The sequence below is a fragment of the Vidua macroura genome, chromosome 3 (assembly GCF_024509145.1).
Source record: "Vidua macroura isolate BioBank_ID:100142 chromosome 3, ASM2450914v1, whole genome shotgun sequence".
Classification (NCBI taxonomy): domain Eukaryota; kingdom Metazoa; phylum Chordata; class Aves; order Passeriformes; family Viduidae; genus Vidua; species Vidua macroura.
In genome coordinates, this window is record NC_071573.1 from 75,577,187 (window position 1) to 75,595,705 (window position 18,519).

General features: G+C 37.9%; 2 protein-coding genes across 12 annotated transcripts in view; one reads left to right on the top strand and one right to left on the bottom strand.

Moving 5' to 3' along the window:
* LOC128805774 (uncharacterized) overlaps nucleotides 1–9,338 on the bottom strand; it is a 196,092-nt gene extending 186,754 nt beyond the window's left edge. For 2 of the 8 annotated variants that reach the window (XM_053974679.1, XM_053974673.1), the window contains exons 1-2: nucleotides 7,403–7,492; nucleotides 6,857–6,926 (exon numbers count right to left, since the gene is read on the bottom strand). Coding sequence is in view for 2 of the 8 variants with exons in the window: in XM_053974672.1 (XP_053830647.1) it covers nucleotides 6,406–6,449; nucleotides 7,403–7,435 (77 nt within the window). In the remaining 6 variants the exon portion in view is untranslated. Of the gene's footprint in view, nucleotides 1–6,405; nucleotides 6,450–6,856; nucleotides 6,927–7,402; nucleotides 7,507–9,223 lie in introns of those variants that run through there. The other 6 variants (XM_053974672.1, XM_053974670.1, XM_053974674.1 and 3 more) reach the window with 6 other exon arrangements.
* A 340-nt stretch (nucleotides 9,339–9,678) lies between these two features.
* The window catches only part of MMS22L (MMS22 like, DNA repair protein), an 88,891-nt gene continuing 80,050 nt past the window's right edge, over nucleotides 9,679–18,519 (top strand). For 2 of the 4 annotated variants that reach the window (XM_053974451.1, XM_053974452.1), the window contains exons 1-4: nucleotides 9,679–9,834; nucleotides 10,876–11,063; nucleotides 13,163–13,288; nucleotides 16,457–16,509. In XM_053974451.1, coding sequence (XP_053830426.1) covers nucleotides 10,885–11,063; nucleotides 13,163–13,288; nucleotides 16,457–16,509 — 358 coding nt within the window. In that variant the 5' untranslated portion in view covers nucleotides 9,679–9,834; nucleotides 10,876–10,884. The remainder of the gene's footprint in view (nucleotides 9,835–10,875; nucleotides 11,064–13,162; nucleotides 13,289–16,456; nucleotides 16,510–18,519) is intronic. The other 2 variants (XM_053974450.1, XM_053974453.1) reach the window with 1 other exon arrangement.

The window sequence follows — 18,519 nt, forward strand, 5'->3', positions numbered from 1 at the left end:
ACACAGTGTTCTTAATGTCCTGGCTAACAGCTCATATTTGGACAACCTGTACTGATTTCTAGCTACATTTTTTTAAAGCATTTGTTTTCACTGGTTCCTGCTATGTTTCAAAATGCCTTTAAAGAGAAAGGTCATCCTTTCTTCACTAATCCTTTTTTCAGAGGAAAAAAAAACCCAAACAACACAAACTCCACAAACTCAGTAAGAAATAGTTTTATAAATACATTTACAGTATAGGTAGCTAAAAATAGTTGTATGACACAGTTCAGACAGCCTTATCCCACACACTGAAGTAAGTACCATGGTTAATGAAATCTGAATGGGTGAGGAAAAGCTTCAGGGCTATATGATGGTGTTCCTACCAAGCTCTAAGAAACAGAGCAATGGGAAATCATATTAAAGGTGTGCAAAACATGATCACAAAAACATGACCTGAAATAAATAAAAAGCAAAATAAAACTAAAGAACACAATTTGAATTTGAAGGCTTCAATGCAGACCTCCCTTCTAATAATTAGTATTTTGACGAATTTCTCTTGCAAATCTTGAAAGAGAGTTATAAAAAGATGTTTTATGTAAAAGATGCTTCACAGGCAGCTTATTAAATGACCCCTTCTGCAAAGAATTTATCACTTTAAAAATCAACTCTTTCCCCACCTCCTTTCAAGAATCTCACTACACAGATGCTCATCAGAACTCCTTTACGATGACCATTAGAAACACTGGTTAATCTCTATACTTGCTCATATCAACCTGTTTTTATACATTTGCTCAAGTCCTAGAGTCTCTAGAAGTCTCCCATGGTCTTTAAACGATCCTAAGATGCCACCGGTGTGCTTTAATGACATATTAAGAGACAAAACCTGCATGAAAATTCATACTGTTCAAAGAGATTTGAACTTTAGATTCTGTGAAAAGTAGGAAGGTTTCCTTTTCTATTACACAGCTGAGGAAAGGAGATGCAAGAATGAAGTGAGTTCCTGAAATCATGCAGATGAACTATGTAGAATGTGAAACTGAATATGAGCCATCACCTTTGAATCATTTTTGATAATTATATCTCAGTTTCCTAAGTTGATAAAGGAGGGCCTGAGATATGCCGAGCACTTTCTTCCTTCCACTATATAAATATTATTGTAATCTTCAGAGGGGGGAAAAAAAATCAACTTATTTTTAAATGCAAAATCTTTGAAGTTATGTTAAGTGTCCAATAGTCATCTGATTTTTTTTTGTCAGGTTACATTGAGGTAAAGAACACAAAGCACTAAGAAAAGGAAAACGGAATATTTCTGAGATTGCACAAGAATGGACAAAATAGTGTGGTGTTGGAAACCACAGCTGAAGCTTATGGGAGATGCACTTTCTTGAATGATTTCTGTAATTCTCAAATTACACTGGTCAAAGCTAGCTATTTTGCTTTTTATACACATCTTTGAAAATATGGTTTACACTGAGTGCCTTTGTATTGTATCCACATTCACATCCACACAAAACATTGATCTGCTTTCTAAACTTACAGCCCCTGGAGAAGTCAGGAGAAAGAGCTTTGCTGACAAGCAAAGTGGGAGCCCAGCCTTTTGTCCCAACACTGGACAGTGCAAGGTGAAGAGTGATAGCTGGACTCAGAGAACCGCAGCATTTTGAAATTAACTACCTTCATTCAAATACTAAAAATCATTGCAGTCAAGTAAAAATCCAGGCAGTGGTGGCAAAGCAAATATTCTGTTTTAAAAAATTCAGCATCAAAAAGTTTGTGATGGGTTTAGCCAGAGCTTTCTGCTAAGCTTCATATGGGAGTGCACAGTTGTACCTTCTCCAAGTACACCTTCTCCAAGTACACCTTCATATTTAATACTACCAACACAGTACACCAAAATGCTGATAGACAGCTGCACAACAACTACTCTCAGCTAAAGCTATTCCTTCTGGAAAAAAAAATCCCAAACCTCTCAGTCTACAGCTGGACTGACACAATCCTTCATCTGGACCAACAGAGTCTGTATTGTCACTGTGTACCACACACTAAGTCCATTAGAATTTATGTACTTGAGAGACAAAAAGCTTTCTGAATATTTTATTGGACTTAGGATCTCTCTGACAAAGTATTATATTGGACGAGGAAGGATAGTAAACAGAGGGCACTGAACAGACATATTTTAGGATACATTCTGCTTTGCTTGTAGGTGGCCCCTTTATTTCTCAGTTTTCTTGTGCCCTAACCTGTCAACTTCCCAGAATCCAGATGAAATTCTATTGCAAAGAAGCTGTTATAAGTTGAAAAGGCTGTGTTACTAGGGATTAGAAAGATGGCATTTAAAATTATTAACTTCACACACTTTTTGTATTCCTACCATTAGAAAGAGTCTAAACCTCTTTATTTTGTCCTCTCTAGAAGCACAGAAGAACCCCCTTGTTTTCACCAATGATCTTGCAATCTAAATACTGGAAGAGACAAGAAATGGGATACTTCAAGAAAACAATGAAAAAAAGATAGTGTGATATAAATATTTCAAGGACTGTTAAAAAGACATGTAGAAACAAATCAAGAATTTTAAGGAGGGATGCCTTGGGAATAGGAAAAGCCTCATGAGCTTCAAAAACAGCATGGGGAAAAGCTTAAAAGGAAAGGCAGAAAAATTGCACACAAAAAATGAAAACGGGTTTAATGAGGACATGAAGTAGTTCCTTGGATGAGAGGCAGTACAGAAAATATGAATAGATGATAACACAGAAGAAAAGCCACTTGGAAGCAGTGAGATGCTTTTGTACAGTATTAAGTATTCCTACTACTGTTTTTTCTGGCCTACTAGAGATGAAGATAAGAACTGCAAAGTTTTATGGATTTACATTTTACAGAAGATTGAGTATTTGAACTCACCCAGTATATTATCTTATTTCCAGCTTGACTTTGCAAAAAAAAAAAAAGCCAAACTGGTTTATATTATGAATATTTATCACTATTCTATTTTGCCTAATATATACATAGGTTTATATATAGGTTGGAATTCTTAATAGTGAGTCAATTATATGGAACTTTACAGACTAGAATTCATATGTTCTACTTGTGAAATATTTCCTAGAAAGCATTAGTGAATATAAATTCATTTGAGATTCCTATTAGATATTCTGATTACTGTCATTCTATTGGCATATATGTTTCAATGGTGAAACATATAAATTTGGAATTAAAAATGCTATTAATAACTCTCTTTCCACTCTCCTTTAGTCAACTTTCTTCTTTGTCAATCAAGTTAAAACAATGACTCAAAATGAAGATATCTTGGCATATGTATCTATTATTCCTTCTATAATGTAGTACTCCCACTGGCTTTCATAGGAATTATGCATATGAAAAGACAGTATTATTAGGCTAGATTAAGAGAAGACATTCAGAAATACTTAACTCATCATACCACTTCAGAACCTAATATTTATAATGGTACTTAAGCCCAGAGCAATATAAACAGAAGTACAAAACACAACTCCTGGAAATATACGATGGATGGATTTTTCTTAAGTTTTTCAATAAAATTGAACTGAGTTAAAATCATTTTTCTTGCTTTTTGATATATGAACAAATAAAGAAATATTAATCAGATCACTCCAAAAAACTTGCAATACTCCTAAACCAGAGAAGTCACATATCAGTAAGAGGACAGTAAAAGTTAAAAATACATTGCAGATATATGAACTAGATGTCTGTGTAACCATGTAAATGTCCTCAAAATTTTTCTTGGTATCCATATGTCTTTTTTAACATATTAAATCTGACCTCTGGAAGCATAGCCAGTCATCTTTAACTCTTCAGACACATGATTTCCATTTTGACTCCCTAAGTATTGTTCTCCTCCCATGCCATGACCACTCAAGGATAGTATTAACTATCTTCCTCTGACCCGGGAAAGATATTAGGCCCTTCCTTTCCCTGAGCTAAAATTGAATGGACCTCCATTTTAACAGATTGGGTAGACAACAATTGGCTCTTTCACAGATGCATAGCTCAGATGTAGAGTCAACCTTCTAGGCTAGTTAGAATGGGATAGCTTTCTAAATGTTTCTCTTTTTATACCTAAAACATACTGCTGCACAGTTAACCCTGGACTGTTATTTTTGATTGCTAATAACACCGTTGCCACTTTTGTAAAAAAGTATTCTCACCTGCCTGTAATAGTGCCTCAAATTCAGATTGTCTAATCTGACTGGAAAAGTTCAGATTTTAACTTCTAAACACCAATCTACTTTATAACACTGGCATTATAAAATTTTCACTCTGCATTAGTACTTCTACAACTTGAAACAATCCTGAGGACTGAACACTTCAGATATTCTTTACAGCTGGATAGTTCACATCTGGACATCATTAATTAGGTCAGTCACAGGTACTTATCTTGTGAGATAAGGATATTGGAAGCAATATCCATAAAGACTCCTGCTAGAAACATAAGTCCTTGAATTAAAAACCTGTTCAAACACATGCTGTACCTTTTCCAATTGTAATGTAGATACCCTAGACTGTATCCTGAGTTAACAGATGCCTTTGTACCAACCATGTGCAAGTCATTTTGTTAGGGAAACTGGATTTTCTTAAGAAGTGACAACCCCATTTCATTAAGTGAAAATATAGAACTTATATGGCATATGAAATCACATCTAAGTCTAGAACACTACATTTCAAGACAGTAGAAATAATGAGCGTCCAGACCACAGCAACAAAAATCAAAGAAATACAAGAATAATATTGGGTTTTTTTTTCTATAAAGAAGAAAACAACAACCAGGGATTGTTTAAAAGAACAACACAGTGGAAACATGACTGAGAATCTCAAATATGTGAGTCTGGGGCAAAGAGGAAAATAAAAATCCCTATTAACTACTAACTAACAAAAGCAAATGGGTTCAAGTAATTTACTTTTAGCAGGTTAAGTTTAAGATCAGAAAGCACAAAAAAACATTCTAATGGGAAGACTAGTGAAATGCTGTAAAATAGATAACTTACTTAGTAAGTAATCATAACAAATCTTTAGGCAGACATGCAAGTGCTCACTTAAAAAGACAACTTTTATTGATCGTGGCTTTGGAGGAAGAGGGAGGGGGCAGGTATGAGGCCTGTAGGGAATAAGTTTCGATTAGATGATTCCAGCCTGAAGTGACTGACAAAATGTAGCTGGGTAGTGAGTGACCCACTTGCTGTGGGATCTTGACTTGGAAGGAAAGTCTTTTTTTCTGGAAAAGACCAAATCAAGTTCTTCATATATACAATCACTTAGATTCTGATATAATCTATGAATCACCTAGCTCCATTGATCCAATCTGCAGCTTCTTTATTCAACAGTTTGATGAAAATGACTTTCAGGGCTGGACTATATACAACCAATATCTGATCCAGCCATAGGATATAGGATTTTGCTTGCTAAGAGGAATTACTTAGTAATATGTCCCATGGCTTTGAGGCCAGACAACATTAGCAACAGCTGCTAATAACACTGAATTCCAGATGTAGACTCTGCTGAAAAATTTAAAGGAATTAGTTTTATAATATTTTGCTTTAAAAATCAAGATGTACTCCAAATTCTTATTATCATATCTGTACATTACTATTAAGCTGGGATCGTTAGTGTTTTGTTTGTTTTTAATTTAACCCTAAAACTTTTTACAGGCATATCAACTTTAATAATTAGAATCACACTCCTGTACAAAGGCCACAAGTCTTTGGAGTCTTTGGAGAGTTAACACAAAGTAAAGAATCTTCTTTAGTCAGTTATTTTGCTTCCAAATAAAATGTCTGATTAATGGGAGAACACAGGACAAATATACAGCTCCCAGTCTGATTAGTAACTAAGTATGGAAAAACTATTATTTTCCAGCTTAATTTCAGTATTTGTGCCTATTATTCTACAATAAGCAGCATGTAGAAGTAGGAAACTTACATAGCCATAGTTATTCCCTACATTTAAATCACTTGATCTAACACCAGGTAAATGATCCAATGCAAAAAGAACAAACCTGCATCACAGTTCATCTTTTGGATGGTGAGAACTAAACTATTAGAAAATAAAGTTTCTAAAATGTATAATGACCATGACAGCTGAAACAGGTACGACAGCACTAGAGCAAGTATCAGGTGTTCCCAAAGTTTCTACACATAACAAAGTAGCTCCCATTCAAAACACCGTAATTTAACAAAGTTACGAACGTCAGTGCTTCAAATGAACTCCTTTAAAGCACATCTCACCTATACACGATTGCTCTCTGATAGTGTGTACATTACTGCCCTTTCCACAACCACTACAAAGAGGCACCAAGAGCAGCTCCGCCTCCACCCTCCGACCAGTAAAGTTGCCAAAAACACGGGCCCGGAGTGAGAGGAGCCCCGGGTTGCCCGTGCGGGCTGTCCGCGGCGTACTCACCGTGGCGGGCTAGTTTGGAAGACTTTCTTCCCCTCCCCCTGCACCTACGCACAATGAGGGAGAATGGAGAGCAGTTTCAGCATTAAATTTGAACTTCCCCGCTTTTGTTAGCATGAGTCACCACCTTAACATTATCTCAGCTGTAGACTTTTATCTGTGAATATCTAAGCCCTGTCTTGTGGAAAACTAATTACTGAGCCACTGAGAGGCTTCATAATGTCCTGCATTTAAGTCCTGAACATCATACATAATGCATAGGAAGCAGTCGCTGCACTCTGATTACAGAACACTGTCATTAAGAGAGCAAATTAAAGATGTGAATAATTCACTGGCTGAGCTTATTGTCAGTGCTGCATTGTGAAATTAGAATTTCTAATAAGTACTGCAATTTTTTTAACCCAATTAACACAGAGAACATCTTGAGTCTGATTAGTACAATAAAAATTATTACCTTATTCTTTTGCTTCACAACAGCCAAATTAAATACTGTACTTAATTATGCAGCATTCATCGCTTCTGTGCTAGAAATAATAATAATAAAAAATTCTCACTATCGCTTTAATAAGACTTCCAATATTTAGAGTGCAACTGAAAAATAGAGTATATGAATCTCTGCACAATTTCTTATCACAAAGTTACTGGCTTTTTTTTTTACAGACTTTGAAAATAGGGTTTAATATCAGCAGCCGACCATGATGTCACTGCTGAAGTCTTCTCTGGAAACAAAAAGGTATTAAAAAAAAATTCCACAAAACGACCCTTCTGAACAAGCTCTGAATATATATTGTGAATTAACTTTCTCTGGGTTGATGTGAAGGCAGAGGGAAAAAAAAGCATTACCACTCACTGCCTTGAAATCGAATACGCAAATATACAAACATAGAAACATGTATACACACACACACACACACACACACTCTCATATATATAGGTTGTTTCAGAAAAGATGCTTAGGAAATATACTAGGAAAAAAACCGAGCTGGATCAGCTCTCTTACCTCAGCTCCCTCTTGGCACGGGATAGATAACATCCTTTCATCCCAGAAAGGAGAAAAGTCCGATTTAACATCCAGCGTGTTGATTTTTCCCCACACGATGCCTGCTGCCATGTTAAATAAAGAAAATGATCACTGAGGATGCAGCTTTTGTCTCCAAATATTTGAATACTGCCTTTTAGTGACAAGGACCCCAGGAACCTTCGCACATCTGGCAGCAGACACCACTGGCTGCAGCTGCTGCAATGGGATTTTTCCTCAACCCTATTTCATTTCCAGCTCCTTTTTCTTCCCCATCCTGAGGAAGTTTAATCACCAAGCATGGCTGGGGAAGAAAAAAAGAAGGAAAAAAAAAAAAAAAAAAAAAAAAAAGGAAAGGTGGCATTGCAATCACAAGCTTTCTTGGTTTTGTCCTAGAGACAGGGACTGCAGCAACCACCTTGTATCTTTGTCTAGTTATTTTAGCATGTGCGTGCAAGAGGGGAGGAAAAAAAAAGACTGAAAATTATTCAGGCATAATGCAATAGACATAAAGAGACAAAAAGACAAGGAGAGAAAGAGAGGGGAAGAGAAAAAGGGAGAGTGAGGGAGGGAGAGGAAACAGAAAGACTAAGAGAGGGAGAGGGGGCTGTCAGTGCAGATAAATCTGCATATGGAAATCAGGGTTATCCTGGGTACAGTTTTATTTAACCATGATGTACTGTTTTTTTAATTAGACAGGAATTTAAAGAAGGAAATGAGAGATTCTTACAGACACAGGAGCAAATGAAGCATTTTAAATCACAGCAAAGCTTTCAGAGCAAGCTGTAGCAGCAACAGCAAAACTTTTTATAGCAACTTTCTTACTAGAAGGAAGTTTCATGCACTGCTGCTATATTGCACCCAAAATCCAGGCAAAACTGGAAAAGCATTCATTTTGAAACAAAATCAAACCACGGCAATCCAAAATAATACAACACTTAAAAAAAAAAAAAAAAAAAAAAAAAAGACTCAGAAGCCTGTAGGTGCACAGCATGCACTTTAAGCTGAGATATGCCAGGCACAGGTTTTAGGATTTTTCCCTGGCCCTCATTCTGTGGTGGATGTGACACTCAATGGAGATGCTGCAGTAAATGATAGGAGTGGTATCTAGCTTGAATTTCAAATGCACTGAACACCACTTCCCAAGCTCGATGAGAATTGTGTGTGTTTGGGGATACGAGCATTACCTTACAGACACAGGAAGGTTGGATCTCTATGTGTAAGACATCAGAAAAGACCAGGAGAACCTCATGCCCATCTCTGTGAGGGAACATGGGAATGAGTGAACTGAGAAAGCTGAGGAGAAGAAGGGAAATGAGGTTCAGGTAAAGTCTAGACAAGAAAGACACCAGAGAAAGGTAGGGGACAGGGCCAGGCAGCACAAGGGAACTTACTGCAAAGATGGGCCAAGACTATTTATCACAGCATGTAGAGACAGGACAAGGGGGAATGGGTTCAGTTTGAAAGAGAGTAGGTTTAGATGAGGTGTTAGAAAAAGGTTCTTTACTGTAAGGGTGGGTTGGCACTGGAACGGGTTGAATAGTGATGTTCTGGATGCCCCATCCCTGCAGGGGTCCCAGCCCAGGCCGGACGAGGCTCTGAACACCCTGGTGTAGTTGAAGTCACTAGATGAGGGTTGGAAGTAGATGATCTTTAAGGTCCCTTCCAACCCAAGCCATTCTATGATTCCATGATCCTGTAGGCACAAGGGAAGCAGCTGAACAGCAGTGGCAAGACGGTGGCGTTCATGCGCGAGGTGGCCAGAAACCGCTCGCGGCGGCTGGCCCGCCAAGGGCCACGCACCTCAACAGGGAAACCCAGGCGGGCCTGTCTGTCCTGGGAGGAGCGGCGGGCGGCGCTTCGCCCTGGGCTGGGCGGGGCGGCACGGGGAGCGGAAGGGAGAGAGGAAGGGGGAGAGAGGGGGAGCCGGAGGGCGGGAGCCGGGGCAGGCGCTGCCGAGCCGGGGAGGAGGCGGAGCGGGAGGAGGAAGCGCGGCCGGGGCGGGGCGGCCGGCGGCCAATGGGAGCCTTGGCGCCTGCGCAGTGCGCGGCTGGCGGCGGCGCGCGGGCCGTACGGAACGGGCCCGGGCGCGGAAGCGGAGCGGCGGCCCGGGCGGCGCGCTGGTACCGCCGGAGTCCTCCTGCGGCCGGCCCGGGGCCTCCGGGGAAGCGCCTCCGGGGAAGCGCCTCCGGGCAGAGGGCGGCGGCGCGGGGCCGAGACGTTACACGTGCGGGTCGTGTTCGTGAGTGCGCCCCGGTGGCCCGCCGCGCTGCCGCTCCCGCCGCTTTGCGGCTCCTGCTCGCGGGTTGCAGCCACCTGGAAGGTTCTGCTTGGAGGACAAGGAGGTTGAGGTGCTTGAAGTTCTTAATTGTTTCCGCTGCATCGGGGATGCGGTAGACAAGTGTGGAACTGATGTGAGTTATGGCCGGGAAGAGGTGCCCTCTTATGTAGCTGTTCCCCCAGGGTTTTCTGTCGTCTGGGGCGATTTTGATTCCCCGAACTGAACAGGCTTTCCTTGTGGTTGAGAGCAGTCCCTTCAGCTGCCTCACCAGCTGTCCCAGCACCTGTACATAGGGTCCTGCTGTAAACTGGAGTGCAAAGTCATTCTTTTCTTATTTTCCCAGCCGCCTGCTCTCCAGGAATGTGAGTGAACGTGAGAAAGTAGAGCAGAAACTGTTTTCTTCTTTTTATTTTCCCCTTGAGCTTATATTTTAGTTAAGCCTCTGTATTACCAGCAGCCTCTAGCTGGTAATACAGAGTTTCTGCAAGAATCATATCAAAATCTACCAGCAAAGAAGTTGAAAACTTTTAATTTAGAGTTTTAGTTATAATGTTTGCATATTTTTAGAGGACTCTCTGACACCTGTTGCCTAGTTCTGCTCTTTCAGTGTATTGCATAAAGTAGGAATACATTAATATTAACTCTACAGTGAACGTCTTTTGGACATGGTAATCCTTCTTTGGTTTTGTTTCTGTTTTTTTAGATTCCTCGGTATTTAGATTTTTTTTTTATATTGGGAGCCTGTAATACATGATGTACATCCATAGCATAGCTACTCTGGTCATGAAATAAAGTGTTGCTGGAAGTAGCTTTGTAATGCATTCCTGCCTCATGTTATAACCTACTGCTAGTCTAACCTCATCACTAATTAATTTAGAGAGCTAAACCAGAAGAAGATGTTTGGGTTTCTTTTTTAAGTCACTGATGTGTCTTCTTGAACAGGCTCTGTTCAACGAGGAAGATGTGGTTGCACGAAGTGGTAGAATTGTGTGACAGGGCATGTGCCCATGATTGCCCTTCTTGGTGGTGTCTCAGCTTTTACTTCAGTGTTACCATTGGTCAGATCTGCGTCCTCACTTGAGCTGAAGGATGACATGGAGTTGTAACTATGAGAAATCTATTTGAAGAAATGCTATGAGTGTTTTTGCATTTATCTATTTATTTTCTGGGCCAGGTGAAAACAATGGAGGATGACTTTGGGGCTTCCTCCACATTCCCATTTCTCACTGAAAGCTTGGAGCTGGCGATGGAAGTGGAGCATGAGAACTCAAGGCCGTCTTTCTTTTCTTGTGCTTTTGACAGCCAAGATGGAGGGAGAAGGTTCTCTGCAGAGTCTTACTTAGCAAGTGGATCTCTAAAGAGGTATGGGATTTTTTTGAATTACAAATATAAAAGCCTTCTAAGATGTTCTTTCCACTCATGTTTGGTGCCCTTGAATGCTGACAGGGTTTGAAATCAGTTTGTTCTCCAGCTCTTCTGATCCTGAAATCAGCTTGGTGATACCAAAGTGGGAAGGGCTGTTGTGTTGATAAACAGCTTTGAACAGTGCTCTAGATGCAGTTCTTAGCTTTCTGAGCTTACTTTTAAGATAATGTAATGGACATTTACAAGCCTGTTAGGACATATACAAGTCTGTTAGGATAATTCAAAAACCAGACTGTTGGGCAGCAGCATTTGAGATCACTTGAATTTCTGAGGAGGCTTCAGCTCTGCTTTTCCCTGTCATGTGCTCTATTAAATGCTGGTCATTTTTCTCTCTTTTCCACTTTGCCTGGCTTCCCCAAATTACTGGAGCTTGCCCTAGTTAGTAGATTTAAGACCATCTTTCTCAAAGCTTCACCTTTGCATGCATTCTGGATTTAAGCTTCTGAAGTCATAGGCATAGAAAATAAGTATTTTCTGTGAGATTTTAAAATGTCAGTTTGGTTTAATTGTTATTTGCCTCTTTGTCTGTTATTCAGCTTAGTTTTCTATGCTGTTTGCTCATATTACAGAGGTTGTCTTGTTTTTTCTACAGAAGACTAATCTTTCTGTCTGTCTTCCTGCTAAGCTTTGTATTTTGTGTTGTTACTTTTTTTCCACAGTGTTTTCTGTAAAGGCTTAAGGGGGGGGGTCCACTGCACCTCCCCCTTTCTCTGCCTTATTTATCATATATTTTAGTTGCACCAGAGCACGTTCATTCAAATTTACATCAAGTAGATGATTGAGGGATCCTGCATGAATATATCAGTAGTAGATTCCACAGTGACAAAAAACATTTCACCTGAAATTGTTTCTGTCATTAAAACTCACCGAGGAGCTTGTAGGTAGACAGGTTCCCCAGTCACTATAGTTGTGATAATGCTGGTTTTCTGCTGTGTAAATATGTTGTCTACCTGGATTGCAAAGGCCTTGAAAAGCCTCCTTGCGAGGTACTCTTCTGTCTTCATTGCTTGGAAGTGTTGTAGTTGGATTTAATTGCTAGAGGCTTCAAAACAGTCCAGTGTTCAACAAGTTACCAAGTGAACTAAAGTGTTATGGGAGGACGAGCCAATTATTCAGCAGATTCTCTTTTTGCCTCTGAGAATGAAGTTGGAAATAGTGCATAGTTCAAGCAGAATATGAATTTGGTGTGTAATGTAATGGAAACTAAGTGCTTGCCTAGTATATATTTTTAATTTTTAAAATAAAAATAGTTTTTACGTATTAGAAAGTTGAGCTTCATCTGGGTGAGACTATTTTTTTGAAAGGCAGTGGGAAAATTCTGAAATAATTTACCAGTCTGTCATGCAGTTTGCCGCATTTTTTTTTAATGCATGTTTATGAAACATTTTTTTTATTTGCACAGTTATAATGTTTTAACAACACAGGTGTCTGATTTTCTCCACTTTGAGTAAAATGGTAATTCTGGTGTTATTTAATTTTTCTTTAGCAAGAGCAAAGGGTAATTATGGCCTAGTGTTAGCTTGAGTTATAATGACTAGGTCCCATTTTGACTCTCATCTGTTCATCTGCCTAAAAGTGTGCTTTTAGCAGTGTGTTCAGTATAAATATTATTAAATGTATGTAAATGAACAAATGTATGTTCTAGCATTAGTTACTAGGTACATAGTGTGCCTTGAGACAGATCTCAAGCATACAGAGCAGTGTTATCTTACATAGCAGCCTCTTCTCTTCACAGTCTGTATGTTATGTCTCAGCCCCTTTGTAAGTATGAAAATACATCATACCTGTTAATTTTTGTTTCCAAAATCTACTGTAACCTGTGACTATATCCTGTTTTTATGCTTTTGAAGCTAGGAGTTGTCATATTTCTATAGATCATATTGCTCTAAAAGGTATGGCTGTGTTTGAGGCATCTGTAATGTACGTGTTGCTGATATATCCAGAAACTATTGGTGGTGCATAAGCAAGCTGTAGATATTGTACTCCATAGGTTCATTACTGGAAAATGTATGAGTATTGTTGGCTCTATTTTGCAGGGTTTTGCTGAGATTAGATCCTTCTCCAAATGACTATGAAGAAAATACAGTGGAATTGTTTGGCTTTCCGTGGGTTACTGAAATGGCATTAGTTGAATCCTGTGGATTTCTCTTTGGATTACTTAGGTATGATTACACTGTATTTTATAATTAATCCACATCTGTACTTATACCTGCTGTAAGGGTGTAACAAAGTTTTCACATTTTTAAAAGTAACATCATAAAACACTGTGGGCTGTGCAATGCATCTAAAAAAGATTAATGCTGTCTGTTTAATGTTCCAGTAAGTGATGGATAAGACCCAGATGGAATTGCAGGAAGAAGTACATTGTGTCACGGATTCTTAATATGTGACTTATTAAGTTTCTAAGTAGTGTGATGCATATCTGAGGCATCACCAGATAAAAAAAAATAAGTATAGTTATTACAACAGAGTGTTGGGGTTAATTTAGAAGGCTCTAGCTTCAGAATTATATGAATTGACTGTATAAGATTTCCTTGAATGAGATTGTGCTACCCATATAATTGAAGTTGTCTTTTGAAGATTTTTAGTCCTTTTCTGTGCGTAAAGGAAAGTGGAGGTTAAAAATCAAATACTTTAAATGCTGGATGCAGTGCTTTCTTCAATTGTTTGGATTAGGATAGCTTCAGCAATCTCTTCAGATACAGTTACTCAGTGTTTGACTAATTCAATGTAGATGCATAATCTGGTCAATGCAAATACACAGATCACTGATAATCCTCTTTGCTACTGATAATCCTCAGGATGTACAGCACATACAGAGAGTGGATGGGAGAAGAGCTTTTGTATGATTGCACAAATATATGTGATGTATTCCATCGTTCCTTTCATTGCAGGGGATTCTTCCATCCCTTTAGGGTATGACCAAGGGCATGACGTGCAACATCATTAATAGGGTCTGGCTTATTGGAACATGGTGACATAGATGACTGGAAGTGTATTAAAACCACTATTATTTAGTTTTGCTTGCTTGATGCAAGCTTTGTCCTCACTGTGTTTTAAAAAAAACCCAAAGTGATAAAGGGGGAGATGGGAGTATAATGTAGTTAAAAGTTTCAGTATTTAGTTTGATATTTTAACTGTTCATTAGCATAAAATCACTGGGCAATGACACAGGAATGTTGAATTAAATGGCTATTTTAAAAGTTTTTTTCCTGTAATGTAAATTTCTCTGTAATTGTAATAGAGATGAACATAAGGCATAATGTGGTTATTAAGTTATTCAGGCTGTACGTTCTTTAAAACCTACTGACCTGGTAGGAATAATGGATTTCTGCTAACTCTTGGCCAGGTGTTTGGTTGCTAAGTTGTCTTTTGGTGTGACAAGTCCCTCTGCAAAGGGGGATGTCTCTGCAAAGACATTCAGTTCATTTGTTCAGTCATAAAATGGAACAGTTTCATTTATAGAGCAGTGGACAACTGAAAGTAGAAAAACTCATTTTTCCACTGTGGAAATTGAATATATTAAGTACAAGTTACAATAGTTTTTGAGGATGGGGTGGCTGTAAATAGTTACATTTATGAAGTACAGTTAATGTCCATGTTTAAATATATGCTTACAAAAAGCTAGTTTCTTTTAATTATAATTCTTTTAATTATTGAGATTATACTTAATATTGTAATTAAAATTATTTACAGTTTCAAAATATTGTAAATAATAGCATACTGCAGAACTGCAAGTTAAAATAGTAGTTGCATAGTAAAAATTTTACTATGGGTTTTCATTTGATAGAAGTATGAGTCAAAGTGAATGAGACTATGTAACCATTTAAGTGGGTATATTAAGATAATATGTCTTTGATTAAAAAACAGAAGTACCAGTTTATCTGTCAGAATGTGTATTTGCAAATCAAATGATTTCATGATTAATAGCCATGAGGCTCAATCCTTGAGGTACAAATGCAAATTGAAACTAAAATGATTTATTTAAATAATGGTATTTTTGTTATGTTTCTTGTGCCCAGTTTGTTCTTTAATTTTATCAGCCTGCTGTATTCTGTCTTTGTCAATTCACTGGAGAGTATTTTTCTTTTTATTTTTTTTTCTGTCAGTCCTTTCTGGTACCTTCCTTCTCTAAACACCAGTCTCAACAGCCCTGTTTCATAAAGCCCTCCTGCCTCAGACTTCCCTCCTTTTTACATGGTTGAAATCCTTGAAAAATCCAGGCAGAAATTCAACTTTGATTTCAAAACAGACAAAAAACTCTACACCCACCTAAATGATGGAGAAGGGTAGCTGACATGGCTTTATCCAAGAAAACAAGATAGAGTGAAGGGAGATCATTTTATTGTGTGTATGCACTTTAATATGCAAGTTACAAACTGTAGTTTTGTCTTTTAGATGCTTCTTGTGTCTTTTAAATGCTTCCTAATTTTCATGGTTTTTTAATAAGAACATGGTTTTTTAATTTGTGTTAGATCCAAGTAGCCTATTTTAGAATCCTTCAGTAGTTATTGCTTTGACTGTATAAGAAATGAGGCAGAGAACTCCCTCCTCAATTTATGCAGCATTTTCTTTCAAAAGTCTGTCTAACACAGTTGTGCTTTTCATATATTCCATTTAGTACTGCTTTATCTCTGTGCAGATTCTACTGGAAGACCACTTGTTGTTACAGAATGTGGCTGAGTATTTGCCTATGTTACAGCTTTTTTTTTTTTTTAAATATTCATTTGCAGTGTCACTTAGCTTCTTTGAAAATGTTCTCTTTCCTCTCCAAAACTGAACTGAGCTTTAACTTTTACCTTTTACTCTACTCTCTTTGTTGCTGTTTATGCTTTGTGCTGGAGTTAAGGAGCTGACCGCCCTAAGCAGGAAGCGGGAGAAGCTGCAGACAGGATGTACTAATGCACATTCACAAGTGGATTAATTTAGTGTGTACTGAGTGTATGCCATGAGGGCTAACTTTTAGGTTTAATCTGTAGTCAAATATGAAGTTGCTAAGATCACTTGCAGGGAATGGCTTTTGGGAGTTTTTGTCTGTATTGCTGTTTTTTTGCCTTCCCCAATATTCAGCCAATTGTTTGGGGTTTTTTTACTGTGTTTAATGATTTATAAACATGCACAAAGTCTATTCAATGTCACCCTTCACATGTAGATACATCCATTGCCTTTCACTAAAACTCTTTTCTGAGTTACATTTCTATCAGCTTTTTCAGAACTACAAAGCAAGAAACACCTCTTGCCTTTCTCGGTTCTATTTTGCGCTTCCTAAAGTGTAGTTAAACAACTTTTACCTATTTAAATACCATAAATCTTTGTATTCCTTTAATCAGGCAACAGATATACAGACTGGAAAACCTAGTACAAATGGGTTCATCTGATTTTGGTAAGTTTTACAAATTTAATTTGACATTGCAATAGGCAACTGCCTATCTTTCATTAAAGAAATAAATTCTCACAGATCATGCTTGTGCTTTGACTCTTGACCAAGAGATTTTGGAATGTGCGTCAGAACAGCTCCTTTATAAGCAGCATAATGCTACAGTAAGGGTAGAAATATAGGTGACCAAATGAGATAAAAATAGTAGGGAAATAGGTAGTGGAAATGCTGGGAGTCAGTTTGGAGTCAGATTTGCCTGTAATGGTAGATGGACAGAGCAATCCTTAGTGGGGTATTTTGCATTAATTTGACTTAAGGTGTCACCCCTAGAGCAGAATTTGGCAAAACTATTAACTCTTTTAAAACCAGAAAATTTCATTGATCATCCCAACAATTATTTTAGTTACAAAGGTAGTGTCTTGGATTTTTTTTGTGTTTCATTGGTTTACATTTAAAAGAGTTAGTTAGATTTGCTTAGTTTTGAGTTACTTACAAGCTTAGTTTATCTTTGCAGTATGATCGATAAAACAGGATCACTACAAAATGCTTTGTTTCAATTAAATACTGGGGCATGAGAAGCAGCATGTTTCTGAAGGATTATTGCAGCCTTGGGCTTATTGTAAGTTGAAGGCTGAATTACTTAGCAAGTTGAGAAGTTCAGTAATTACTCAGAAATAAACTGTAGTGCCTTCTCATTATAGATAATGTGCTAGTGTTCCATGAGTGAATATTTTGACACATTACTATTGGTTTTTTAATATTGTGATGTTCTGCCATTTAAATCATTGATGTGAATTTATCATCAAGCTTCTTTCATACTTAGTTATTGATAGTATCAAAATAAATCTAATTTTTTTTGATGTAAATGGAAATAGCCTGTTTTAAATTATGTTTGAACTTCTATATTGTAGCTGGACATCAAGGAACTGTTCTGTTGGGGTTTTTTCACTTAAATTTAACCACCTGCCTGATTGTCTTCTCTTCTTTGTATCCCATTCTTCCACTTGTCAATTAAGCTAGTAAAACGAACTTGAATTTTGTGCTTTGCACCAGGCTTTCTTTCTGAATCAGAGCAAGTCACTGGTTCAGCTGTGACTCAGTGACTCTGACCCTTTATAGAAGTGGTCTAATAGTAGAAGGGTGTCATGAGCATTGAAGTATTTAAAATGGTCAGCAGGGTGATGTTTGTTATTATTGATGTCTTAAATACATGTGCTGTCACCACTGTTTAAAACTCCAGTTAAGAGTTTTGGCTCAGTAAATCTATGTTGTACTGTGTGTTTATATAGATATCAATATTGTACATTAAATTTTGTTTCCTATCAGTCTTGATGAGCTTTGGAGAGCTGTGTAATGTAGAAGGCTTGTGAAAATACTGTAATATGAAATTTTGCTTAAACAGAGCTTCTGAGAATGTAAGATACAGTATTTGTTATTTGTATAAATCAGCAGTAATATCTATAAATAATCACTTTAAGAGGATGCACAAAGCTTGTATGCACAAAGCTTTATTTTTGGCGTTTGTGAGAAGTGTCATATATGAACTTCCAGGTTAATTGGAGAAGATGGGGGGAAAACAAAAGGAGTGAGGGCAAGGAGAACTGTCTTTCCCTGGCTGTGCATTCCAGTGTAGTAGGTGACCAAGAGTTTTTGCCATGCATCTCCTCTAGGGTGATGCACTTTGATTTGGTCCTGCTCAGGGTCCTCATTTGATGCTTGCATTGAAGATGCTCTGAATAATCAGCATGTGTTGTAATCAGGTACATGTGTTGCAGATTTGACTGCTTGCTAAGCTTTTGTGTGTATATATATTGTTGGGCAGTAGTTATTTGGTATTTAAATGACTATATTTTGCTTGTTATGCACTAAGTTTCATCTTTCTCTAAGCTGAAAGATACAAGGCAAGATGTAGGAATAAATAAGGAGTGATTTTTACACAGTGGCAATAACTTCCATGAATCTCTGCTCTGATCAGGGTGTTTGAGCTTACAGATGCAAGGTGAGGATGGTAACACC